General features: G+C 33.7%; 2 protein-coding genes across 2 annotated transcripts; one reads left to right on the forward strand and one right to left on the reverse strand.

Annotated features, from left to right (window-relative positions):
* The first annotated feature begins 4,123 nt into the window (after window positions 1–4,123).
* LOC143565386 (uncharacterized) lies at window positions 4,124–14,792 on the forward strand. The gene is made up of 10 exons (XM_077052375.1): window positions 4,124–4,621; window positions 9,274–9,307; window positions 12,308–12,437; window positions 12,998–13,049; window positions 13,206–13,281; window positions 13,394–13,476; window positions 13,737–13,833; window positions 13,996–14,041; window positions 14,146–14,228; window positions 14,481–14,792. Exons 1-10 carry the CDS (start codon window positions 4,124–4,126, stop codon window positions 14,636–14,638), a joined length of 1,257 nt encoding a protein of 418 aa, XP_076908490.1. The 3' UTR covers window positions 14,639–14,792.
* A 56-nt stretch (window positions 14,793–14,848) lies between these two features.
* Window positions 14,849–19,455, reverse strand: LOC143565372 (uncharacterized). Its single transcript, XM_077052362.1, has 5 exons — window positions 18,826–19,455; window positions 18,196–18,294; window positions 16,434–16,787; window positions 15,213–15,439; window positions 14,849–15,115 (listed from the first exon to the last, which is right to left on the reverse strand). The coding sequence occupies exons 1-5, from the start codon at window positions 19,394–19,396 to the stop codon at window positions 14,849–14,851; spliced, it is 1,518 nt and encodes a 505-aa protein (XP_076908477.1). The 5' UTR covers window positions 19,397–19,455.
* Between the last annotated feature and the right edge of the window lie 8,102 nt (window positions 19,456–27,557).

Raw genomic sequence — 27,557 nt, forward strand, 5'->3', positions numbered from 1 at the left:
GTCTGTAATCTAGATCTAGATCTGTAAATCAGATCTAGGTAGATCTGAAGCTCGGAGCAGATTTAAAACCATCACAGATCCGGAGACCTGATCATTCGAATCAGGCTGTTTCTTTTTACACAGATCTGGAAGCCTCTTTTAAATCTATGGATCTTTTTGAGCTTTAATAGAACAAGCCTTGAAGCCTTTTTCTGTAAACTTCCAGATCTGGGTTTTTCCTGGGAGAGATCTGACAGCCGAGATGAAGATCGAAGGGTAGTTCGTTGCCGTCCCACGGATGGCGCCAATGTCGAAACACGAAATGAAATCTGACCTGATCCATGACGATGTTTCCATGGATTTTGAAATGAACGAACCACGTCTTGATCTTCTTCTTCAGCTGCTTGAGACCTGCAATGGTTTTTCGGGGGTGTGGAGGTGACTGCTAAGAAATCCCGAGGACCTCTTGTTTACAGACACAAAAAGTGGTGGTGGCTCTTATTGAGCATGACCCCTAATAAGGAGGTGGAGACCTCCTTATATAGAGAGTCTCATGGCCACCATCATGGTACCCTAATGGGCCTAGCCCAGTTAGGGTTACCTCCACAAAACCCCCTCAGCCCAATAACATTGTATTAGTCCATATAATAAAATAAGCCAAACATAATAAATTTAGGGTCGTAAAACCGGGTTTAGTACCATACCCCTACAAATAGTATTTTCAAACAATGACAGGCGACAAATATCAGTCTCCCCCCTTGCCCCTCTTGTCGCCCGTCGCCGGGTTGAGATAAAAAAAAAAGAAAAAATTGCTCCTTTTTCTAGCCCGTACACATGTTAAAATCCTGCTACCTACTACCTCATATGACAACCTCAAACAAAAAGTACTCAATGTCTTGCATTTGATCAAATGTATGCCCCAAAAAGATATGAAACACAGGTTCATTCTACAGTATTTTTGATTGGGGTTGGTATAAAACAAATATTGTATATCTTTTTGATTTTGATCTGAAATGACTCTTTTTAAAGCATGCACTCATGGGTTTCTGAACCTTTTATGGTCACCCAATTAGGCAAAACATCATCACTGATTTTTCTGTAACATCATTTTTTATCGGGATACATCCCTAGCTAGTGGCTAGTAGATGTTTATCTGGAATGTTATACATATAACTGGACTGGCCTTTAGAAGGATTAAAAGAAAAGGATAATTCTTAAAAATGTCTTTTTTTTTATCGGGATACATCCCTTTTTGAAGATTTCCAAAAAACCATAATAAACTTGTCGATGGATTTGGTTCAAACTTGTTGACGTATTTGGCTTAAAACTTATCGAGTGATTTTGTTTAAAACTTGCCAGGGACGCCCAATTGTGAACACGTGGCTGGTTTTCATTAGCTCCCAAAAAATATGGAATAAAATAAAGGATAATCACGATATTCTTCACGTATTAGGTAATTATCCCTTAAATTAAATCAATTAACATTAACATATACTATATTTTTCTTCATATTTGAATTTGAATGATGTCAGGTTTTTACATAGTATTATCTATATATAAAGAGACGAGTGAAGGAATTCAAGCAATAACATGGAGGTTATGCTTTGAATGATTTGGAAAGTTAGAAATGAGAAAAATGATAAACTAAAGGATTGCTCAATTATTAACGGGTTGAGGATGTTAACTCTTCTTCCTTCCTTTGGATTAACAACAGAAGCAAAATGGAGACTATAGACCGGGAATCGTGATGTAAATTAGATTTTATGAACTTTCCATTTGGTTTTGTTTCTCTTCGTTTGTACTTTCATTTCTTTGTACCTTTTGGGTTCACTTGCTAGAAGTTCATGTTTAAGTTCTAGGTCATTTCTATAAAAATAAATAAATAAATAAATAAATACAAATGAATCCTCATGTAGTTAATCTAGATGAACACAAAATCAAGTTTTAACTTTTAAGTTTTAACAAATAATATATTGTTTTCCATCAAACATTTTAAGAGAAGTTAATCTAGATGGGCAGAAAATCAAGTTTTAACACATCAAACAATTAACCAAATCTAAAGTTTTAACAAGAATACATTATGAAAAATAGACCAGTTACTGTCTACCTTATGAATCTTGGATTATGGTAAAGGCAAAAGTGCATGTTACTATGGATGTTTTGTTTCTACTCAAGAAGTATCACCAGGCCCCTCTTCTCATGCTCAAACTCCACAAATTTGCTTTTGATTTTCTATAGAATCATGAAGAAGTCGTTATCGCATGAGACATAAAAATCTAATTCGATTTCAGGGGCCTCCCCTCACAAACAAACACAGCTCCAGCCACTATAATATTATACCGAACGTTGACAATACTCGGTTAAGGAATCCAAATTCACAACAAAAACACACAAAATCAAATTTAAATGAGGACTTGTTTCTTTTCTACATTATCCTTTTAACAAGAAGATCAATCTCCACATGCTTTGTATATGCTGATGAAACGCGTGATTGACTGCTAAATGTGTGGCACCAATATCGTCATATCGCTGTTTAGGTAGACAAGGAAGAGTAATATGCAACTCATGTAAAGTAGATGCAATGTGCTGTGAGCAAGATCACACTGCTTAGGCTACGTACTTCGAGCAATAATACGTCGTTGAACAAAACTCTAACCGATTAGGCTGGCTCCAAAAAAAGCGCAATAACTTGTAGTAGATCGACGATCATGGGGCATCCAATCAATCAATATCAAAATAAGCATGTATGGCAAAGCTAGTCAACCTCAGAATATAGTAACTCATGAGCTATGGTACCTTAAGGCATCGCATCAATATCAAAATAAGCATGTATGGCAAAGCTAGTCAACCTCAGAATATAGTAACTCATGAGCTATGGTACCTTAAGGCATCGCAAAGCTAATTTCTACACAAACATTTTAAATACTAATTTCTTTTTATTTCACTTTTAACTCCAAAGCTAGTAAAATACAAAAGTACACCATGTAGCTTGGTTAATTAAGTTGGTTAATTAAGGGGGCGTAAGGCTTGGAGTAATAACCTAGAGGTTGTGGGTTTGAAACCTATCCTAAGCGCCAATCGTCTTGCACTGAGTAAGGTTGATTTACCTCTCACGTGATGGGCATGGATGGTCTGGCGTGGGCCGGTTTGTATGTCCGAAAAAACACGTTTTTTGGAACAATGAATGCCCGTCTTAAATTCATCTTACGTAGCGACAAAAAACATGGTCATATTGCCCGCCTCAGGTTGATCATTTGATGATTTATAACAACTAAAGTTCGAGCATTAATTTGTTATATCGAACCCGGTCATTGACTCCTTAGTCAACTTCTCATGGGTTTTTAGATTTAATTTACTCTTATTAGAAGATCTTTTTAATCTCCAATTTCTGAATTAGCTCTTCTGTATTTATTTGCAAAAGTTATTCTAATATAGTAATCCTAGGATATAGCCCTATAATACACGGGTGGTTAAAAAATACAACAAAAAAAGTTAAATTTAATAATATAACACACCTTATATGGATCCATAATGTATTAATAATGATATATAAATAAAAATTTAAAATTCACAAATATATAAAAACCTCATTTAATATAACATTTAAAGCTATGTTTGTAACTTTGTTAGTAATTCTGTAAATGATAATAATATTAGTTAACATCTTAGTTGGCTACTATAGCTGAATGACATGTGAAACGATTTTGTTTTAATAGTATAGGTAGATTTAAAGCCACCAATCATTGATTCCAGTTTCAGATATTTATACACAACCAATATTATTTCTAATTCAATCTCAATACCAAATAGAGAAATAAAAATTTTACTTCTTATACATAACACCAAAGTATATAACACGACATAATAACATGCATTATATATAAGTTTGAAAACTATAAATGATATCGACCGAATTTGTGTTGCTGCGTCGCCGACACAACACTCCTAATTATCAAACCCTCCCCCCCCACCCACAACTTTGTATATATATATACATGATCTTCCTTCCTTCACTACAAAGCATCCTAATCTCTCTCTCTCTCTCTCTCACACACACACATCACACACACATATGATTGTTGCCATTAGAGAAAAACCCTACAAATATACTTGAAGAGTGAGTTACCCTAGCAAATAAAGGCACATGGATATCTTTTTACACTACAGAAACCCTTATTTCCATTCTTCTTCACTAGCCATAACAAACGACAAAAGCAGCAACTCATGTCATGGAAAAGAAGGGGAACAGAAGAAGAGGAACAAGAGAACGTCCAACAACAAGATCAACACCAAAGTGAAGCTCTCCACTGACCCACAAAGTGTAGCTGCAAGAGAAAGAAGACACAGAATCAGTGAGAAGTTCAAGATTCTAAGAAGCTTGATCCCAGGTGGTGACACCAGGAACATGGACACAGTTTCCATGCTTGAAGAAGTCATTCAGTATGTCAAACACTTAAAATCCCAGATCTTGCTTCACCAAACAATGATAAGTTTTCAAAACCTTGATGAATATAATCATGGTGATCAAGATTTTCACTCTTATAATCATTTCTATGGTGAATACCACCACCATGAAATGTTACCACAGCTAGGGTTTGCAGATCAAGGATCTTCCTTTAAAGTTGATGATGAAGATCACATGGTTTATCCATGAACTTGTCTTTCTACTATATACATATACATATTTTCTTAGTTAAGAATCTAGTCTAGATCTTTGTAAGACTATGGTATAACTTATAAGTTATAAGGGATGTTTCATGATGTGGTTAAGAATGTTTTGGATGTGTATTCATGAAACACAACCTGTATATCCTAGTACTGTATGGTGCCACTTTTAATATGTAATGATTACCTATGCTGTCAAATATTTTGGATGGCAGAATGAACAAATCAGAACTTAAGAACTTTAGTTATGATTTCAAATTCAATTTCTTTTCCTAAGTAACTATCTGGTAATGATCCCAAATCTTGGTTGTTTTGGTCATAATTTATTATCATCTATAAGAAATAATGACAAGAGACATGTGATTATAAATCGAATTTCTAAACAAACAACTTGATTGAGCTAAAACTGATAGCATGATTCGTTACATGAATTGATTTGATTTCATATATATATTAAGGCTCCTTTGTCCGGTGTACTACGCACCTAAGAATGTTCACGTCCTTATCTTGCTGAGGGTGTGCCCGATGAAGTCCGAACTAGCCAGTAAACCCAAGTGTTCATATATGAATATAGCAAAATGATCATTAAATAGTTGGCCCGTGCCATTCTCCCACCACCATAACGATGCACATCGTCATGCATGTGCCTCGCATCTGCGTCAGCACACCGAGGAACAATGATGATAAGTGCAACCCGCATATATATTGGCTTCACTATGGCATCGACTAAGGGGACTATCTTCAGATGAAATTGGAACAAGTTGACCCCTTTTTATTTATTTTCGTTTCTTTGAACTCTGTAAGAATTTGGCGATGTTTCCAATTCAATCGTCTTGCCCTATATAGGATTAAACTGTCATTTCATTCCTTCAAAGAGTACCATTTATTATAAGTCACAACTTCATTTCATTCCTTCAAAGAGTACCATTTATTATAAGTCACAAGATTAGAAAAGTTTTCACTATCTTTCTTTGATTACAAGATCAAGATTCATTTATATCTACATATATAATATTTCTGTATAGATTTATAGCTATCAGATCGCGACTTGATGTACCAAAAATTTCCATTTTGTTGCATCTAAGATTTTTGTTCCAACAATTATATGAAGAACGAGCGGGATAATAACTCTCGTTTCTAGTCTCCTATTTATTTTATTGAATATTGTTATTTTATTAAGTGGTGAAGTGAGGTAAAAAATAGAAACTATCTCATTTCTGACAAAGAAATAGAAAAGGCCTAGAGGCTGTTTGGTATAGCCTATCAAAGAAGTAGGGTGCGCTTGGTTCACTAAAAAGACACATCTTAATTGTTTATGAAGCCTCTTAATTAGCATGTTTCAGAAAACATGCAGAATGATTCAAATACTACCTTTTAATTGGTCAGACTTCTAAGTACAAGATTGCTAAACCACTCCTTAATAAGCTAACAAATTAACAAAAAAATTATTAAATAGAAAGACAGTTCTTTTTCTTGATCTCGTGAACAAGAACTAAGAATCCATTTAGTTTATGGAATAAGACAGGGATAGGTCTGAGGATCAACCGGTAATGGGCGAGAGGATTGCTATTTCCTTAAACATTTATTGCAAAAAACAAATATATCTTATTCGATTCGTAAGGGCAATTCATGATTTAGATGCTTTATAATTAGAAAGAATAATCAAAATGAATTCATGAATTTACCTAGGTGACTAATTCATAGGCCAATCAATGGGCATTAAGGTTTTTATCTTCAAAACACATTGTAAAGGGTAGTGTTGGAGAAACAAAATCATGCAGAATTGATCAGCTCTTTTGGCGCCCCAAAACTACCATGAGGTGTTCAGAAAAGGTCAGAGTAGTTGAAAATAATTTGTTTGATATTATGATGAAATTCGTCCAAGAAACCAAAGTTTTGAGTCGTCTTAAATAGTTGGGTTCTACTTAGAATCAATATTTTTGCTTTATGAGTCGTCTAAGACAGACACCCACCTTCTATATGCATATTGCATGAGCAAGGAGAGGAATAAACATCCGTTCAACTTTATGTTTATGTCGTGGATTAGCAAATGAATCGGTGAACCATCTATTTGTCATGCAAGTAGGTGAGGAAGAATAGGAGCATAGATAAGTTCATGGTGACTGATGGTGTAGGATCTTTGGAAGTGGCCGGTCTTGGTTATTACAATAGAAAAATTAATCAAATTCGAATCAAAAGACAATAGTGATTATTCTTAACACTATTTAGTATGTATGGAAGGTTATATTTGATAAACCCTTCAATAACATACTGATATCGGTATCAAATGTTGTAGACACAATCAAAGCCAACTCTTGTTTCTATTAAGCATAGGGTAAAAATTCGTGAGCTCGAATGGGATGCCTCGTATACTTTTAGCGTTTATAGTTTCTCATTGTTTAAAATTTTGTCCCTCTGTATTTGTTTGCTTTCAGCTTTCTGCTAAATAAGTACACTCATTTATATCTCTTATTTATACAAAACATAAATTCATAGGAATCACTTTAATATGATTTGTTCTCCATGGAGTTTCACATCAATTGTCCTTCCAAAGGGCTCATATCATGTGTCTCACAACTAGGTTCATAACATCTGTAACATCCACGTGGCTAATAAAAATTGTCCATTCATAGGGCTCATAATACCCAAAACTCATAGTTTTGTTAACCACATTACTAATTAACATATATTATAGAAACTCGTAGTTACGTTAATTAATTATCGTATCATCCAGAAGTTGTAGTCCATTTACTATATATCCTTATTACGTTATTAAGGAGATATGTAATCCCAACACCAATGTCTAGAGATTTAAACTACAATCCAATTATATGAACATGAATGCTATATGTTCTAGCTACGAGTCTATGTACTTAGTTACTTATAACTTTTGTTTTGCGAGGCTCTGTGTGTAAACAATCTTGCGTATTTGACTTCCTTCCAGTGTCGATCTCTTAGGTTTTGCTCGAGAGTTCTTTGTGTCAACCACACGTTAATCTCCACACATCCCCACAAAGTACGACCCTTATTATTATTATTATTATTATTATTATTATTATTATTATTATCAGTACTTATTTTGGTTCGTCTCGTTTTACCATTTATCCATTGCACCCACTATATGCCAAAAATAACTTTGTAAACGGTTCCAAATGTTCTCGGTAGGTGCCGAATGTCTAATACCTAATGTGTTTAGAAACGGGGGCAATCCGCGACCCTCTACTTCTAGCCAATATGCTAACGTGTTTGACACGTGTCATATATATTGTGTCTAGTACTGTCTACACAAGATTTATCGAGCTAGAGCTTGGTACAATCGTGCCTGCCATTAGCACGCCCGTACATCATAGACACATTATGGTGTTGAAACATGTGTCAATTTGGTGATGACTAGTGACAGGAAGGCACGACCGTAAAACCGGTGAGGATCAGATTTGAACTTGAGACCTTGTAGTCTTAAACCCAAATCTTCACTTCCCCTTCCGTGCTTGTTGAGCTAAAGCTCATTGGCGATATGGCGTGTTATTAACCTAAACTAATCAAGAGTTCAAGAATTAACCTAAACTAATCACATGTAGAAAGATTTATATTAAACTTAAAGTAATTAAAGTTGGGCCTTACATTTTTCTAAGCCCATGATGAAGGTTTCCTCAAGCCCTTTAGTAAGTGAATGGACTGATGGGTCATGAACATAACGCAAAACTCAAAAATTTAATTTAATTTATATAAGTCGAAACATACACAAAAATTAAATTTATTTAATTTATATAAATTAAACTTAAATTTAATTTAATTTATGTTAAGTTATAACCTCGTTTGCTATATACCAAAAGAGGACAACAAAGCCCAAGAATTGTGTTCATCATAGGAAACTGCTTCAGTCGATATTCGATAAAAAAGTGTATTGCATGTGCCAATAATTGCGCAGATGGCGAATGTGAGAGATGGCGTGCATAGTAGACATGGGTGATGGTTTCCAAACCCACACCCAAGTTCGAAACAGTGGCGAGAATCTGCAGAACTATTGAAGGGTGCACTATGCTTATTATCATATAGTGACTTTGAATATATGGCTTGTTGAAACTTAGCTAGCAGCCAGCAGGCCGGTATTGTTATGCTCTCAAATAAATTTAATATATATATAGATTTTTTTTCAGTTTATTAATCAATAAGCATCGTTTCTAAGATAAAATTAACGAGACGATGGCAGTCGCGTGCTGTGGCAGTTATGTTAACATGGTATTGTAAAGTACTTCAAGAGAATCATATGAATTTTCGTTACTCCATTCCAAATATCAAAATGTAGATAAAAAAAAAACTCACTGCAGCGATAATTTGAAGCAGGAACGTCGAAACACTGATAAAAATAAACACTTAAAAAGTGAATCATATGAAGTTGTTGCCGCTCCGTTTTAAATATCAGAATGTAGATATAAACGACTATACTAAAACATATGAAGATTTTAGATTCTTGTTTTATTTTTTCAACAAAAAGCTTTGTTTTTAATATTTATTAATCCCCAAAGATGAATGCAGATTTCAGCTACCAATTATCTCATAGTTCAAAAGTTAAAAAATCATATAAAAAAACAAATATTATGAATACGATCGTTTTCAAATTATTTGTAGGTAGATGCAGGTGAACCTTTGTGGTTAACTCCAGGTACCAGATCTTGCCCACTCCATTAACATGCATTTGACATTTCAACCCATTTGTATGCACTTTATAGACATAAAGTCATTTACCTATAACTTGATGCAACATAAATGTCTTTTACTTTGAATTTGCTTCCTTGCTTGGTGTTGGAAAAATGATTGTCCAGCTTTGGAAAATAAATCACTAAATCTCTTAATTGATGCCAGCATTTTCATTGATTAGTATATAGTCATTAAAGTGTATATGTTGTTGCTTTTAGGTTCTAATAGAACTCAAATCACGTACCAAAGCAAATGGACAATCAGGATAGAATGGGGATGGATGCATATTTTAATATATAGCACAACCTTATGCATTTGAGATAATAATAATACTATAACAATAATTTAATTAATAAAAATAATAATTAGATTTCAAAATCAAGCTTTTGGTCAACAAACAAACATACCCACTAATGTCGCACCAAAAGGTAAGGTCGTGGTAGACGGGCCAAATCTAATCTAAATTATAAAGAGAGGTTACTTCCAGTTAGACCACCGACTCAACTAACATATGCATTGAACTTGAATGACAATACATGAATAAATGTTCAATATGAATGAGTCAAATGACTTATTGGGGATTAAATGTTCAATATGAAAGACCTTTCGATATGGAGAAACACCTCCGAGGGGGGCAATTTGGATGGGCTTTGAAGCCCCAAACACCTTTGAGGAGTTTCTTAAGGGGGGGGGGGGGGTTGTTAGAGTTGGGGCGGTATGTCAAAGACGGCCAGCTTGAGGGGAAGGGTGAGGCATATGCCTCTCTCTCTCTCTCTTGTTTCTCACATACATACATGCATGTATGCATACATGATAAAGGGCTTTAAATCACAACGGGACGTGATAAAAAGGAGCTTCGAAGTGTCGTTTTCTATGTGACGATGACATGAGCTTGAGAGGAAGGGTGAGTCCATATGCTTCTCTCTCACTCTTGTTTCTTGCATATATACATACAACATGATAAAGGGCTTTAAATTACAACGGGACGTAATAAAAAAGGGCTCCAAAGTGTTCCTATATAACGATGATATGCAATTAAAAGTTTAAAAGATCTTTTGCTAAATAAATCATGTGGTAGTCAATGAAAGCATGTGAACGTATACGAAACCATAACACCCCGAGAACACCGCTATTCTATCAAAAACAACTAACAATTAAACACACATATATATAATTTGGTAATAACATAACCATTTGAATATTGATTTTGGGATCAAAATATCATCAATCACATCTCAATCGGACTCATTATTCCAATCCACCTGCAACTGCAATAATAATATTCTTATCTTCTGCAATCAATCAATCCAATCAATCAATTGGTCTGGGGTTTCGTTTCTCAACGAATCCCGAGGCCAACACCTCAATTTATCCAAATAGATGCTTCATTTGCTCCGGGTCGGGTTGACGTGTTCCGGATTTACACGCGCTATTGCGGTAATTATATTCATTTGTTGTGTGAAATTATTATATATAATAATTACAAACTTTGGTGTTGCCAAGTGCCGATGGAGCCACTTGGTGATATCGTATTGGTTATTGTATTTGTTTATTTATTTATTTTTGTTTTAGTTCCAACACTATGACATAATGGAAACCAAACGAATTTGTATAGACTCACTGCAGTTTGTTTTAATTTCGTTACCATAACTGGGGCGACGGAAATCAGCCGAATTTGCGTACACTCACCGCCTCAACTTCCGGGTTCGGCAATGCTCGGACCTTTACCGACACTCAATTGATCCACCACAAATGTTATACGTTTTTGTTTTATTTTTGATTTTTCGTTCCAGTATTATAACGCACTTAACCAAAACCGACCGAATATGCGTCGACTTACCGCCTAAAGTTTGGGTTTATCATCGTCTGAGTTTTACCAACCTGCCCGGCTAGTTAATATTAATTATTAGTTATTAGTGTCTCCGAGAATTTATATGCCTCGGCCGAGGCAAAATAAAAAGGCCCGTAGACTCTAACGAGTAACGAAATAATATAAGCAAAAAAATTTTAACGACGCCTAAGAACGATAACTTTGCTTTCAGTAGGATTGGTTTTGCTATTCAAAAATGGGTGCGCCGGGTGGGGGCACAGGCGCAGCTTGTTGCCCGTTTACATGTCTCTCTATTGTAATTGAATCCTTTTATATGAACGGGTTAATGGTAAAACTAGTGAATTTTCAAGTCTATTAGTGAATTTTGTAATTTGAATCCGATTGGAGAGATTTGCACGCAATTATTTCTTCTAGTTTCGTATTAGACACCAGTAATACCAGTAATCACGTAACGTGTTAATTGCTATGAATTAAGGAAAAACTGTAGTGGTACAATACTTTAAAGAGAATAAAATGCTCGTTTGGATGGTGTAAATTTTTTAAGAAAATATTAATGTACGTAAAAGTTACGGCGGTTTTAGTGAGGGAGTTTGTTTAATAATGAGAAAATTGTAAGTAGTCTTTAAATAACCAAAAATTCCAAAACTCGTGTAAAGACGAGGGTACAAAATTGTAAAGACAATTTTGTCCCTTAAATGATTAACCATAGTGCATTAACTAATGTTGTACAATTAGTATTAATAGCTGTATTATTTAAAATTTAAGATACCATGTGTTAGGGTTTGGATCAATTGATCAAATACAAATTAATTAATGTGCTAACTGTGCGAATCTTGTAGTGTAATTATAATTACAGCATAGTGTAATTATAGTATAGTGTAATTACACTATGATGTAATTACATAATTACACTACTTGTATGCATAATTACACTACTTGGTTCAGAGTTACCACGTTAACTTAATTTGTGCGTTAAACCCAACCCCCCCCCCCCCCCCCCCCCTGCGCGGGTGTTGTTGTAATATATGTTGCAGAAGTGACATAAGAGGCATTGAGTTTTGGTGGAGATGGTTAATTTCGCATGGCTAACACGTTAATTTGATTAGTAGCTGATTTTCAAATTATATGTTGCAGAAGTGACATCAGAGGCATTGAGTTTTGGTGGAGATGGTTACAGGCCTGTGAATGAGTCAAACAAGGCTAAATTGCGCAGGGATGCTTTATCCAATCTCCTACAACTAATAGAGTCAAGTGTAGACAAAAGGTATGTGTAAGTTTGACCTGGTCAAAAGTCAAAGTAGTTAGAAGTATTAATGTTTTATACCTTTTAGCCATAGCTATTAAACGCCCTCGCTTCTTGCGCCTAGGCCCATTTTCCAGGCGATGCTCAATAAATGCAGTAAATGCGCTTCTATTTCCTAGGCAAGCGCTTCGGCAGTGTCTATGACAGGAACATGAGAAGATAAAAGCTGAGCAAGAGAAACGCAAGGAGTGCTATTGATATTTAGGAACTACATTGGACATTTAGTTATTCGAGTTTTGCAATTACATTTGAACATTGACTAATTAGAACCTTTGGTACTAATTAGATGATACTAAATAATAGCTTTTATTTATCCTATTTGAAGAATAATAATATTTTTCATATATATTTATGTGCGTTTTTTTTTCTCACGCCCTCACTTTTTTTGCACGTGTGCGCTTTAAGTGCGCCTAGCGCATTTAATTACTATGCTTTTAGCATTAGGTTTCACTAGTAATATAGCAACATAATAAAGATTCAAGATATATAAATGTTTAATAATATTAGTCGATTTGTTACAGGATGCCTATATTTGAACAAATTCCTATGCTCATGTCAAGGCTTGATTTGATGGTGAGATACGAATCATACGATCGATTTCTACTTTCATTAGTGTATTATGTTATCCCTTTTAAAGCATCATTGCACCGATAGTTAGAAACGCATTCATATTTGTAGTCTGCAATAAAGTATAAACGTGTTTTTAACTTGTTATAATCTGCACTGCAGGCAGACTCGTGTGAGTTCTCACGATTCTATAATTTCGTCTTCTTCATATCCCGAGAAAATGGCCAACGAAGCATCAGTAAGTTTGAATATACATGAAATATGGAGTATTATCTTAGATGACCGTTCAATACGAAACCAACTGTTTTGATTATTATCATGGATTGCCGTTTTTTGCCAACTGTTCTTAGCTGTAAGCCGTGCAATCATGGCATGGAAACTAGTTTTATCCGGAAGGTTTCGGTTACTCAATCAATGGTGCAGCTTTGTTGAGGTGAAGTTAGTTTTTACTTTTACAGATTAATGCTATTAATTTGTTGTATAAATAAGTCTGCATATGTGCATGCTTTTAGCTAAAAGCTTACATTTTTTTTCACAAAAAAGATTAAACTACAAGAATTTGACATTTTTTTCCCTTGCAAAGATCTCATTCTGCAAACCGTGAATATTTTCACATCATCCTTCATTGTTTATAAACTCATTTATCTTATTTTGTTCGTACGGAGTTAGTTAATTTTTGAAGTGAATATGTAGAAAAATCAGCGGCATAATATCTCCGAGGACACCTGGCGGCAAGTTTTGGCTTTTAGTCGCTGTGTACATGAAAATCTTGAAGGATATGATCCTGAAGGTATTGAGTTCAAACTTAAAAAACATATTTTTTCCTCCAATTTTTTTAGTAAACATTTAAACCATTTTTTTGAGACATTTAAAAGGTAAAATACAACCAATTGTCTGTTTTCATACGAGCATTGTTTTAACTAAAAGCTAACATTTTTATTTCTTATTGCAGGAGCGTGGCCCGTTTTGGTTGATGAGTTTGTTGAGCATATGTATCGGTACAATTTTTATTTAAATCTTTTTGGTTTTACCATTTTGGGATCATTACTTCATCAGTATATTATTCGTACTTACTCGTTTTCAAATAACCGGGCCAAAACAGGGTAAATGGATATGAGGACACGCATAATGTTTGTTGCAGTTGCAGTGGTTCAGAAACTCAACCGATTGATGACTCTCTCCCAGGTATTCATTTGGCCCAAAGGATCAAGACTTCTTACAGTTTTAACTACGATTGGCACACGGGTTGGGTCTGTTAGTTCGGTCATGGGTCAGAAAGGGCTTGGGTCGAAACGGGTCAATCAGAAAAACGATTTTTTTGTTTCGGGTCAGAATGGGTTGTATTAAAATAATTGTACAAAAATAATTGCACAAAAATCATAATTAACCAATTTAAAACTTTTTTTTAATATAATCTTTCACTCTTGGTTCGTGCAGGTTTAAAAATCATTCCTGGTGTAAAGAGGAAGTACGGTGATCACTTACAAAATCAAGAATTAACCAATTATAATACCATTATTATGCATTCCAAGCGAAGGCACACCGATTTAGCTATAACTGTGAGACAATTACACACAATAACCCTTGCGCTATAGAAGGCAGCCTCTCGGAAGGCATTCAAGAACTTTTTTCGAGTCTGTCTTCTCTGCAGTTTGATCGGGAAACACGGGTTTGACATACATTGTAAGAGTACTTGTAATCACATGAATTTATACATATATTTGTGACAAGTATTGGTTATTCGTGGTTGAACAACGAGATGTCGTTAAGGTCGTTTGACTAAATGTCTCCAAGAGATGCTGCAATCAAGAAGGCGGAAACAGTGATGAATCGGTGCATGATGATGATGGCCGTGTGATTCGGCCTTGGCTGATCTGGATACTATCAAGCTTCTGTTGGCACCATTGGAGCTGAGAAGTTGAGATGACCGACATCATTAGCACCCGTGACACGAGCTTTAAATCGATCATGGCGAACATCATCTCTCGTTTCTCAGCTTCCGCCATTATTTTCACTTGTTTTCTCAACCAACATCTCTGCTTGCCTTGCAAATCTTTCATCCATAATTCTTTCTTTATATGCAAACAATAAACACAAAAACCAATTCAAATTAGTTTGTTTTTGCGCAAACTGTCGGTCAGATAGGAGCTAAACGAGTTTAGATATTACCTGTCGAAGTGTACGTGTAATATTATGCAGAAAGTTGAAGTCTCGGGGGTCTTGTAAAGGAGAACGGTTCCATGAAAGGCGACTACGGGCTCTCCACCATGGTTTCTTCTCATCTAAGTCGATAAACGACTTGAAAGTCTTGATGCATTTCTCGATCGTCTGCAACATGTCAGTCGCCCTGATCGTTAAGCCTTCGTTCCTTCCTTCTTTGTGAACGTTCGCATTTTCTTCAAGTGTATAAAATATTTGAATGTTGTGAGAATAGAAAGATAAAACAAGCACTAATAGGTTCATGTGATACGAGCCCTGACGGTTCGATAAGTCATCTACAAAGACGAGCACCGCTTAAGGCGGGTAAGAAATCTATGGATGTAATTCACATGGTAGTACGAGCTAAGCTGGGTATGAGCTTGTCTAGGTTTGAGTTCAGCTTGTTATAAGCTTTATTTTAATTTGGATTTTCAAATGGTCTGTGTTGACCTCGACTAAATTGATTTTTTTTTTTGAAATGGTCCGCCTTGACCCGAACTCATTTTGTTCAAAATCCGTATTGATCCGTTACTCAAATCCGCCCGACCTGGCCAGTGTCGGGCCTAATACACATATAACTGTTTATACACATATAGTAATATATATTTTTCTTATAATATTGAGTATACGATTATATTTGTCGTATAATTATATTTAGGGCTGTTCGAAAAGCCGAGGCTCGAAGATCGGGCTCGTGGCTCGCTCGAATTAAACTAGCTAAAAAAACTTGATTTGAAAACATCCTGAGCTGAGTTGGCTCATTTTTGTAATCGAGTCAAAATCAACCTAGGCCCAGCTTGAGTCATGGCTTGGCTTGGTGGCTCGATCTTAATCTCATTTAACTTCAAAATTGAGCTAGAGCCTAGCTGAGCCGCCTCGTTTAATTTCGAGCTCGAGCTCAAACCACTCTGGCTCGACTCGTGAACAACCCTAATTATATTACTATTCAATTAAATAAAAATTGTTATATTCATATAAATAATAGGTTCGTCTATGCTCTAGAGCTTGATCAAACCCTTTATACAATGCAACTTGGGCCGACTTTAGTAATTAAATTAACTTATCTTTAGACTAGATCTCGGGCTTGTTTAAGATGGACTCGATTTAAATGTTTAATGAGTCAATCTCGTGTAGACAACGAGTTTTAATACAAATCAATCACTAGTAACGCTATATAGGACCGGATGTTACCCGAAACATGAGGAACTTGAAGCAGGCTGTCGAGAGACGACCTTTTTTGGATAAATTTCCAATATCTTTTACCGTTTTCAGATCTTTCATCCTCCATAAACCTCTCAAGCAGAATATGAAACCTTTGAAACTTACTAACCAAAGTACTGCTGCATAATGCACCATAGGAGGGAGATGTACAAGTTGTACCAGCACAATAACTAGCTATCATACCCTCAAGCTTTCTATATTGATAATAGAGTGCTTCCCATGATAAACATGATTGTGCTACATACACCATCTCCAAGTCACTTTCCAAGCTCTTTACAATTCTTTTTTCATCATCCATGTATTGTTTCTTTCTTAGAAATTCATCTACAATAATATGCATCATCTATTAGTAACTGAATTCGGATAGACAATGAAGATTATTCATGAAGGAATGTATTTAGGGTGGTTAAATAGGCCGTGTTTGCATGTTGGCAGGTATGTGTTAAGACACGTAAACCCAAACACAACATGTGTGTTGAGGCGAACATGACTCATTTAACCCAAGATTTTTATTTTTAATTATTTTTACATAGGGAGTATCTCATAGAATAGTAATCAAGTTTCAAAAGTGTTTCAATTAGGTCATTCATGCATATTTTCCCCAAATCGGGTAACTGAATCTTCAAATCGAGTCTCGCCGATTTTTTTGTACGTCAAGAAAGAAATGTAGGATAAGATGTGCGGGTCGGAATTTGTAATATATGTAGTTAAATTTAAAAAATTAAAAAAAACGTTAATATTAAAATTAAAAACAAAAAATAAAATCAGCATAAAAAAAGATAAAAAGATTTCCTATGTGAAACAAAAAAGAAAAAATGTTAAAAAAACATGTTAAAACATTTAATTTAATAAAATATGAAAGTTGAGTGACTTAATTAGAACACCTTTTAAATTTAGGTGACATAATTAACACATCATTCGAGGTAATTGACACATTATTCGACTCGTTTTTATCCTCTTAACAAAAGCCCTATACTTATTTTGTAAATCGTGTAACATGGATTTCAAATTTTTGAAAATAAAATCAGGTTTGGTATATAGGGATTTGCCATGTAAGAAGATGAAATCTACTTCATTTTCTAATTTCCGATGTCTTTTGAAGAGGGAGGGAGACGGTGTGACGATATTAGGGAGAATGGAGGCAAGTTGCAGGTTTCCGGCCGGGGAAGAAGGTCCACGTCAGCAAATCACTAATGGAGTTAATATCCGTTAGTCGCGCCCCGTTAAAACAAATACATCAATAATTGGGACGCTCAGCAGACAAGTGTAAAGTTGGGACTGATATTTACCAATAGGCCATAGTTGGGATTATTTAAAACCAATATTCCTTAAAACAATTTTAAAACTTTATTACCATCATACTATGTTTTAAAATTGCCCCTTTTACATATGAGCACTCTAAAATAAAAGAAAATTACAACAAAACTAATGTGCATAGAAAATTATGTTTAAACCAGAAACTCTTGGTCCCATTTTCTTTAATATAAGATAATCAGTTACTTTAAGTTTAAGATTAAGTTAAGACGTTAAGTAATGAAATAAAATAAAATATTGGGTCAACTTGTGAATCCTTGAACGTTTACCAAACACTAGTGTTTACAGGTTTAACCCAAAACTATTCAAATCCCGTTTATCTCAGACTATGAATTTCATGTTAAATTCGTGTCATGTTATGAACATACACCGCTAGCGGAATATAATGTTATTTTTGACTAGAGAATAGAAAACTCACTCAATCCACATGTTCGCTCTTGGTTGAGAAGATCAAACCACTTCATTCTTTCGACATACACTGGGTAGAATGAATCCTTTTCTTGTTCATTAGATTTAACTATCAGTAACGGATTCATATAATCTATAAAATGTTTAAATTTGTTAGGGGACAGGTTCATGTATAAAATAATCTTAACATGAGAGTATAGAAAATAATACCAATCTATCAAAAATGAGAACTTAGAAAACAACATCAACTACAATACCAATCTACATAAGCAATGCTTTATAATAATAAAAAAAAACCCCCGAATGATAACAACAAAAAAATCAAAATTAGCAACAAATTAATAGCAGCAAATATTTTTAACAACATAAGAAAAAAACCTAATAATAACAACAAAATGTATATCAACAATAACTTATAATGTCTCATAATCGGAAATCAGAAAATACGAACAAAAAATAATATCAAATACTTATAAAAAACAAACCTAATAATAACAGCAAATTGGTTGTCACTGTTTTGATGTTAAGAATGATTTGTATTTGATCATGAAACAACTTGTAGTTTCTAATATTTGTATATTTATAATTGTAATAAAATATTTGTAACAACTAAAATAACTGAAAATAAAGTTGACTACACCTTTTAACTCATACTCGGTTCCATCATTGTTAGCAGCCTCGTGATCACCTTCTAGTAAATTGCATGTTGATGATCGCGTGCTCGAAATCACATCTTTGTCCCGACGGCTAGGAAATAAGTAAGAACTATCGGGTGAACTCGCAGCAGAATAACTATAACTTGTGATTTCGTCAAGAAGATCCAAACTTGAGCATATTGAAGCTGTTTCTTGGTCAACTAACTCATAGCAAGCGTCGTATACATCATATACGGTTACTTTAGGGCTTTCAAACGAACTTTCGTAACGTAAAAACAAGATCCCAGAAGTAGTATTCGATTTGCTAAACGAATCTGTGACATCATACCACATGTCCGCGTCTTTTGGTTCAGTGTTACCATCACTGAATCTAGAAGACGCTCCTGGTCTGATGAAAAAAGGTCGTAAAACTCCAACAACACGCGCAAATAGGTATTGATTGAGGAGAAAGATGATGCAAAAAATCCATCTTTTTAGGGTTTTGATCCATAAGAAAAATTGACAAAAGAAAAGAAAGAAAGGATTAATATAGAAACTTAGGAAAAACCATTTCATAAATCCATCTGGGATCAAGAAGTATTCAATTATAAACCAACAACGTGTAAGCACAGCCATGCTCATAAGTCTTTAGCAAGGCATACTATCCATATATAAAGACTAAAGACTAAAGACTAAAGACTAAAGACTAAAGAAGTAGTTTGTTTCTTTTTTAATTCTTACCTTTTTTTAAGCACTCAAGATGCAGGTCTTAAATTATAAAATATATGTGCATATTAATTGATTCACCCCATAAAGCAATGAATTATAAATTAAGGATTGAGTTTTATAATCCAAACTATATGTCACTAATTGGTAATAACCTATACTTCATGCATGGTACTTATCCACCTAACGTGAGATTGTCCTTGACAACGTAAATGAAAGTTAGAAGTGCCACTAGTCACGTTACAAACTAGAATTTTACCCAGTTGGGATTATAGTTGATGTACCCGTGGCATTGTAGCAGTGAACATTCATTACAATACTGGAACAAAACCTGAAAAATAAATTCTGGATATTTAAAGCGATGTTTATTCGGTCGGTAAAACCCAGGCATTGGCAAAACCCGAGCATTGAAACTCGTGCGTTGGTAAAATCTAGTGTTACGACGGTGAGTCAACACAAATTCAGCCAGTATCAGTTATGTTCGGTATGTCATAAATAACATTGGCAAAACTCGTGCGCTAGAACCTATAAAAAATAAGCTCGTCAAATTAACATATAAAAATATTAAAATATAAAAGAAATAAAGTATTTAAAACGATGTATATTTATTTGGTAAAACTCGGGCGTTGGTAACTCAAGCGTTGTTGGTCACGGGAGTTAAGACAGTGAGTCGACAAGAATTCAGTCAAATTAACATATAAAAAGATTAGAATATCAAAATTTAAATTATTTAAAACGATATTTATTCGTTTGGTGAAAGTCTGACGTTGGTAAAACGTAACCATTGTTGGTCCCGAGTGCTAAGACGATGAGTCGACACAAATAGGATATTTTTTGTTACGATTCGGAACTTATAAAACAAAACAAAAATTAATCAAAATGACATGACCAAATAAGCTGTCGCCACTTGATCCAATAGAATGTAGCGCGGCACCAAAACTCTCTTTTTGGACAATATGGATTGCTATCATGAAATGAGTTATACTTTGGATTACTAAAATTGTAAGTAATATATATATCTTTTAAGTATTATGAGAATTTGTATAAAATATCATTATGGGTGGTTAAGATCTTGAAACATCCAGGAAGGTTTTAAGACTTGTTCCACAACTACCCAAAGAAAATAACAATTCTTGTGGGTCATGATTGCTATGCTTAATTGGCTTACCTATAACTGAATTTCTTGAGTAGCTAGCTTAATGGTAAAATAACTATTTATTTTGTATTATATGTGGAGCAATTACATAGAAAATGTCATGAGTTATGATTGATGTAGCCATTTATGATATCAAAAAGCCATTTACACCTGTTCTTAACAAATGAGAAGTGGTCAAAAAGGTCAAATAAAAGCCAACCACAAATCACTTTGGAGTAATGTTTTGCTTGGATCTTGGGTGCAATCTTATTGGGTGTTGTTTAAATAAATTTAAGTAATAAACTAGAAATTTAAAAGAAAAGCACAAGCAGTAATGACTTTTTGTTTGGTTAGTCTTTGTTTCATACTCTTTGGTTTACTTGATGACTTTTTATGTAGAAATTAAAAGGTTAAAAAGAAAATTTACACCTATAATATTTTATTGGAGACCAAAAATTTGTTAGGAAACTGTTTTTTAAACAACATTTTATTAAACCAAACCAAACAGGTTAAGCCCTAAATAAACAAAAGTTGCATACAAAACTTACAAATTATACGGTAATTGAAGATTCGGCTTTATATTTTAGCCAAAATGTAACATCCTTCTTGAATAGTTCAACAACTTTAAAATATGAATACTTGAAGTTCTCAAAGATGGCATTTTCCCTCCTTTTCCACAGGTTCCACATCGTTGCCATGACCACAAACGTAATTATCCTTTTTTTTTTCCAGAGTTTCCGACTTTGTCAATCCCGTATTCAAGCATTTGTCTAATTGTCACCATATTATGGGGGTTGGAATTTTTAGCCACAAACAAATTTGCCACCACACTATTTGTGCAAGCATGCAAAATATCAATAGATGATTAGCCGTCTCCACCATATACCCGCTACGTTCACATAATTGATTAAAATGGCCTACCCCCCCATGGGGCCAAAGCTTCTTTTGAGGCTATTCATTCGATCATTTTCAACTCACCAAGAGAACAAATTGACTTTGGAAGGTGCCCAGTTATTCCAAAGGAACTGCCAAAGCACTTAATCTTCGCTTATATCCATCTCCATAGCGTTTCTGATCAATTTACAATTAAAATATTCCAAAGGAACTGCCAAAGCACTTAATCTTCGCTTAACCTCACCCACCCAATTCCACCATATTTCTTTGCCGTCGTGATTCTATTCCATACAACCCAGCTGATCCTCCTTTCATTATTTTTAGCACCCCACATAAACTTCCGCCTAGTTCCTTCAAATGTTTTTACCATATTGACAGGCACTTTGCAGATAGACATATAATATACCGGTGAACTTCCCATTATAACTTTTACTAAAGTAAGCCGACCCACAAACAAGAGTGAGTTAGCTTTCCAATATGACCGTTTTAAGCTGAATATGTCACTAATCATTTTTGACACCCACTGGCAGTCCTAGATAAGTGAATGGAAAGACACCTAAGCCACACCGAGCAATGGAAGTTACACGTACTCCAAAAACGTAACTTTTTTGCAGGTTGACTCGAAGCCTAGACAACATCGTATCATTCTGCAAATATTTTTCAAGTTGAATTCCGACCGGTCACACACAAACATAACCCATTATTTTGTTTTAGAAAAAGTTAAAAAGGTTTTGATTCTTGAAATTTAATTGTTTTTATATTATGCTCACATCCCAAAAGTAAAAGGTCACTATATTGCATAATAGGACCGTAATGTATATATTATGCTATTACACTTTTCTCCTATTGAAGTGAAGGTTATGTTGAGATAGGGTTGCCACTCATACACATACATCACTGATAATCTAATTGCACACAATTTTCAAACGCCCATTTAAGGATTCGTTGAACGGTGGTTTGAAGGTTAGGGCATCACATCATAGCCCCGTACTTGTAAACGAACGTTTGAGGATTCTTCGAGTGGTTATTTGAGTTTAGGGGTGACGTACTTATACCCTGCCTCCTAACAGAAATGATGTTATTTATTTAATATTGCATGCCAAAATTAAAATTGTGACTACAAGAATAATATGGAAAATGTTTTGATGAGAGATCATATTTTAAGATTTTAAGAAATATTCATGACCATTTTTTTAATCACTTTTAATTAACAAAAATCCTACCTTCTAATACCTTATCAATGAATACCCTATGAATATAGTTTGCGTAGGATTTTCATGCTTGTTTATTTATATTAATATTAATATTAATATTATTAAATCAAAATGTTAGGTAAATTATTAAGTAAGATGTCAAATCAATAAAAATAATCACTTGATCAACAAGATCCTTCAAATTTTAATAGTAAAATATTTCTAAAAACGATTAAAAAAAATATTGTGAAAATTTTCAAAGGATTATAACCAAAAAATGATTTGAGACTTTAAAAATCTTAAATATTATTTATCAATTTAACAAAAAAAACAAAGCAAGGTTGGCTGAAATTTTTTCTCAGCGTAATTTCCACACTTAAATAGTTAATATTATTCCTTAAATCATATTTACGCATTGCAATTGATTTATTTAAAACAAACGGTTGAAAACTGTTGGCGATGACGTGGTAACGTTTATTTTGTCCTAGGATAACATTTAATTAAATAAAATAGGTAAAAAGATACCTTTTTTAATTGTCTTAGTAAAATAAAATCTTTGAATCAATTCATTATTTAAGTTACAATAAAATGTTAAATACTAATAAAGGTAAACGTTACACTACAAAAATAAAACTAAAACTCAAATGATGATTAAGTTTTGAGATCTTAAGGTTTCAAGTTTGAAGCCTGATTCAAAAGGGTTTCCTATAATGATGAGTTTCTTTTTTTATTGTGTTCTTGGATGAGTCAGACTTGGAGCGTCAAAATCAGTATAAACAATTAAAATCAGTCCTAAAAAAACTCACTTGGGTATTAGGATGGTTTCAAACGTTGTTAAAAAAAAGAGCAAGCCATCGAATTCTCACAAGAAAAATAATATTTTAAATCACAAAAAAAATTATATATAGTTATAAAAATAATATTAGTTATAAATTATTAGTTAATTTAATTTTTATCTATTATTTTTTTTAATTTCTTCATCATCTCATACGTCAGTTGAACAAGTTGAAAATAATCATATTTTCAGGACAAATAAATATTCAAGCAAGCTCATAGACAATTATATTTTCAAGTGGCATGCTCATAGACATGAAATAAAAAACAAAGTTTTTAACAAAATAAGCAAAGTTCAATATATATATGGGAAAATCGAAATAACATTAAAAGGGGACATGGATAACTATGGGTGGAAGTCAATGCCTCCTACACATCACTCTTTACCAGCTACATCTATTTATATAGAGTTTCCATTGCATCATATTCCACCACTTGATATTTTATTTTCTCATGCATGATCTTATCATACCAGGGCCGGCCCTTGGGAACTGGGTAGTCGACGGCCCCTGACCCGACACCCGTTATATCCGAATTTTTTTTAAACAATTTGTATATTTAATGTTTAACTTCAATTAAGTAACAACAAGCTTGGCTTAGTAGCAAAGTGGTATCTCTCAATCAAAAGGTTATGGGTTCTAATCTTATTTGAGACATGCTTAATTCTATTTTTTACAAAACTTTTTTATACAACCCAAATCATAACCACGTATGCCCATTTAAAAATAAAATTGTTTGAACCCAACAAAATACTCAATTTACTTGAGGCCCAAAATTTTTCGTCCTCTTGGAGCCGTCCCTGCATCATACCATCATACATGATACAGTTGCACCAATGGCACATCATTCGAAACTTCTAAGAATCGATTGCCTATCACTAATTGTTTAATTTTTTCAGCCCCGATCGGCTCATGTAGATTCCATAACAATTTGATTATATAAATCAATACACAAATAACCGAATGAAGGTATTTTGTTAGTGTGGTAGTTAAGGTGTCTCTTTTCTATCTTATAAGGTGTATGTATAAATGGTTTATAGAAATATTTAAGAGCATTTTAGTTTACTCCTAAAAGAAGAAAAAAAGTGTCTTACTTCAACTGTGGATTTAGTTTTCTCTATGTTTCCGAGTTCAATGAGAGAAAAGAAAATAAAAGAAAATTTTGTTTTCATTAATTAGTTTCCTATTTTATTTTTCTTTTCTTTTTTTCCCATTTCTTTCTAAATCCGAAAGAAAACATTTCTTTCCAACTTATTATTTATTTTTCATTGTTTTCCTTCCATCTGTTTTCTTTTCATCCATTTAATGAAAATTAGGAACACAATTTTTCTCTTATTTCCTTTCTTAAAAAAAAATCCTCTCCAACACTATAAAAATTTTCTTTCCTTCAATTTCATTTCTCTTATTTTTGCTATAATGCTATATTGCTATTCATCAAAGAGCTTGGGCTTCTTTTTGGGCATAACTAATATGCACTTATGGAGTTATGGGCCATTGGCAAGCCCAGTAGCTTATTGACCCAAAAAATCCCATCAGCACAAAATATCCAGCACTCTCACATTAAAGTAAGATTTAAAAATATAAACATAACTCAATCATGTGACATCAGTATAGAATCTAAATACATGGATGGCGATTTATACACAACAAAACTAGTAGTGTGCACAATAACTCACTCCCTTTTTCAGCAACCACTGATTCGAAATTTAATTTGAAAGCCATATTTCGACCCACCTTCTTGAAGCAAGAAACCAAGACATATATGTTTGGAATAGATTACATTTTAAGAGAGTTAAATAAGCACTATCTCATTGAAAAGTTAAAGATTTGTACACGTTATATAATATATACAGCAAGTAGATGCCTATAGCGTGTATATGTTTTTACCCGCATTTTTATTTTGTAATCCAACATGTAGCTTGGTTTCAATTTTACACTTTATTTGTTTTATCGCGTAGCACATAAAAGCTACATCTACAATGAGATTCATTATATGTGGGAATGGTGTTCCAGCAATTTGCAAGAGTTTTTGTTTAAGAATCACCTTTAATGAATTTATACAAAGTATTAGTAAATATCACAATAATATAACTATTTTTCATTCCATTAGAGTCCTCGGTCCTCACCCCATATCTCATACCTAAATTTATATGGAAAACTAAAGTAACATCATATTTGGGTGTTCATTAATTCTCCTGTGTCCTGTAATTTAATGTGGTGGTGAGCAGGGAGAGGTATTCTTATTATGAATATTGAATTAAATGCAAGAGATTTTTAAAAGGTGAACAGAATTTATAGATAAATATGTATTTTAATAAATTATATGGATGTGGATGAGGTTTCTATTGAAAATTGGAAAACTATTGAATAATTATGTATAGTTAATTAACCATAAAATAAAATTATATCATATGCTCATAAACTAATGACTTAAAATGCTGTTGTAAATGTGTAGATTCAAGTCTTTTTTTAGTTTTGTTTGAAATTGGTGTGTGAAGGAAAGACAAGGTTGGAGATAAGCACAAATGTTAGGAGATCGCCTAAAAAGAAAATAATAATTAGGAACAGAAAGCATTTGTAAGGGTTTAAAGTGAAAGGTCAAGCAAAAGCTTGTGTGTTCATTCATTCACACATCAATCCCTAATCCCATCACCTGCAAAAAAGCAATCACTTTGTCCTTTGACCTTTGTAACAAAGACTTGGAAATTTCGGATCCTTTCAACTTTCATTAACCAATATATTTCCTTTTTCTGTTACTAGTTCATCACCTTCAACTAAGTCTCACTTCTTTGGACTGCAAAATTCATATGCTTTCTAAATTCATATATTTTTTTAATGACTAACGAATAACTCAAAAGCAAAAGATGACGCCCATACGCCTGCAGTCATAGACAACACTGAGTAGTCTAACCCACCATCTTATGTTCTGGGGAAAACCAATCGTCTGAAGGCTCACTGCCATAAAACCCGGTTAGGGTCGGATTCGAACTTGTGACCTTGCAATCTCTAGTACAAATCTGCACTTCTCCTTCAATGTCAGCTGAGCTAAAGCACATTGACAAAATCATATTTTTGTAAATTATATATTTTTAAAAATGTTTCATGTTTTTATATAATTTTTGTATTTTTAAATTCAAATATATACGTATTTAAAAAAAATCAATTAAACTAATTTGTTAACATGTTTTTATAATCTTTAACTGTTTCTCTAAATACGTATTTACGGTGTAGATAATTAATAAATACAACATATAATAATATTAGTGGTAGTAAAGATAGATCCCTGGCTAAAAAAGAAAGGTTTTAGGTTCAAGTTTCACCGTGATAAAAAAAAGAATAGGGGATTTCTAGAATAAGCCAGAGGTAATCTCACCTATGGTGGGTTTCCTTCTGATGGTGGTTTCCGTCTCTTCAATACTCCAGAAATGGAGATGATAGGTGCGTTAATGATCTGTTAGTGATCCAAATTAGTCACGAAAGAAAAAAAGGTTTTTGCCCTATTATATTAGTTTTAGTATTTAATATCAAAGAAACTATTAATACTGTGAAAATGGTAGACTCAAGACGTGTTACATATAGGTCGTGTCCTTATTCAAGACTGCAACAATAATTTTTTTATAGATGTTGATTTTTTTTCTTGTTTATATAATACCAATAAAGTAATCAAATTTAGAGTAGTAAAGGGCAGCTGAAAAACCCAGTAAGACATTAAGCATCAAACTCAATCCCAAACATACTATTATAGTCATGTAGGTACAATTGCCGACGAAATACCAACAGATTTATTATAAATCTAAACATTCAAATTAAAACGTTTAATTAAATAAAACACTATGTCGGTAGTTCTTCGCTAATGTATTCGTTATTGGAAACAACCACCTTGGACCCCCTTACAAAAGTTTTTGGCAACGGTAAAGTAGTTCACCTGAGAGTCTGAGACCCCTCGTACCCTTAAT

The sequence above is a fragment of the Bidens hawaiensis genome, unplaced genomic scaffold (genome assembly GCF_021521415.1).
Source record: "Bidens hawaiensis isolate Kalapana, Puna unplaced genomic scaffold, B.hawaiensis_p1.1 tig00022325_1, whole genome shotgun sequence".
Taxonomy (NCBI): domain Eukaryota; kingdom Viridiplantae; phylum Streptophyta; class Magnoliopsida; order Asterales; family Asteraceae; genus Bidens; species Bidens hawaiensis.

Coding starts and splice junctions, on each gene's coding strand:
- LOC143565386 (XM_077052375.1), top strand. CDS start 4,124: ATGGATATCTTTTTACACTACAGAAACCCTTATTTCCATTCTTCTTCA. Junction 13,477..13,736: donor AATGGTGCAGCTTTGTTGAG/GTGAAGTTAGTT, acceptor GTGAATATGTAG/AAAAATCAGCGGCATAATAT. Junction 14,229..14,480: donor GATTGATGACTCTCTCCCAG/GTATTCATTTGG, acceptor TGGTTCGTGCAG/GTTTAAAAATCATTCCTGGT.
- LOC143565372 (XM_077052362.1), bottom strand. CDS start 19,396: ATGAAATGGTTTTTCCTAAGTTTCTATATTAATCCTTTCTTTCTTTTC. Junction 18,295..18,825: donor AACCGAGTATGAGTTAAAAG/GTGTAGTCAACT, acceptor CGTTACTGATAG/TTAAATCTAATGAACAAGAA. Junction 15,116..15,212: donor TTACACGTACACTTCGACAG/GTAATATCTAAA, acceptor TTGCATATAAAG/AAAGAATTATGGATGAAAGA.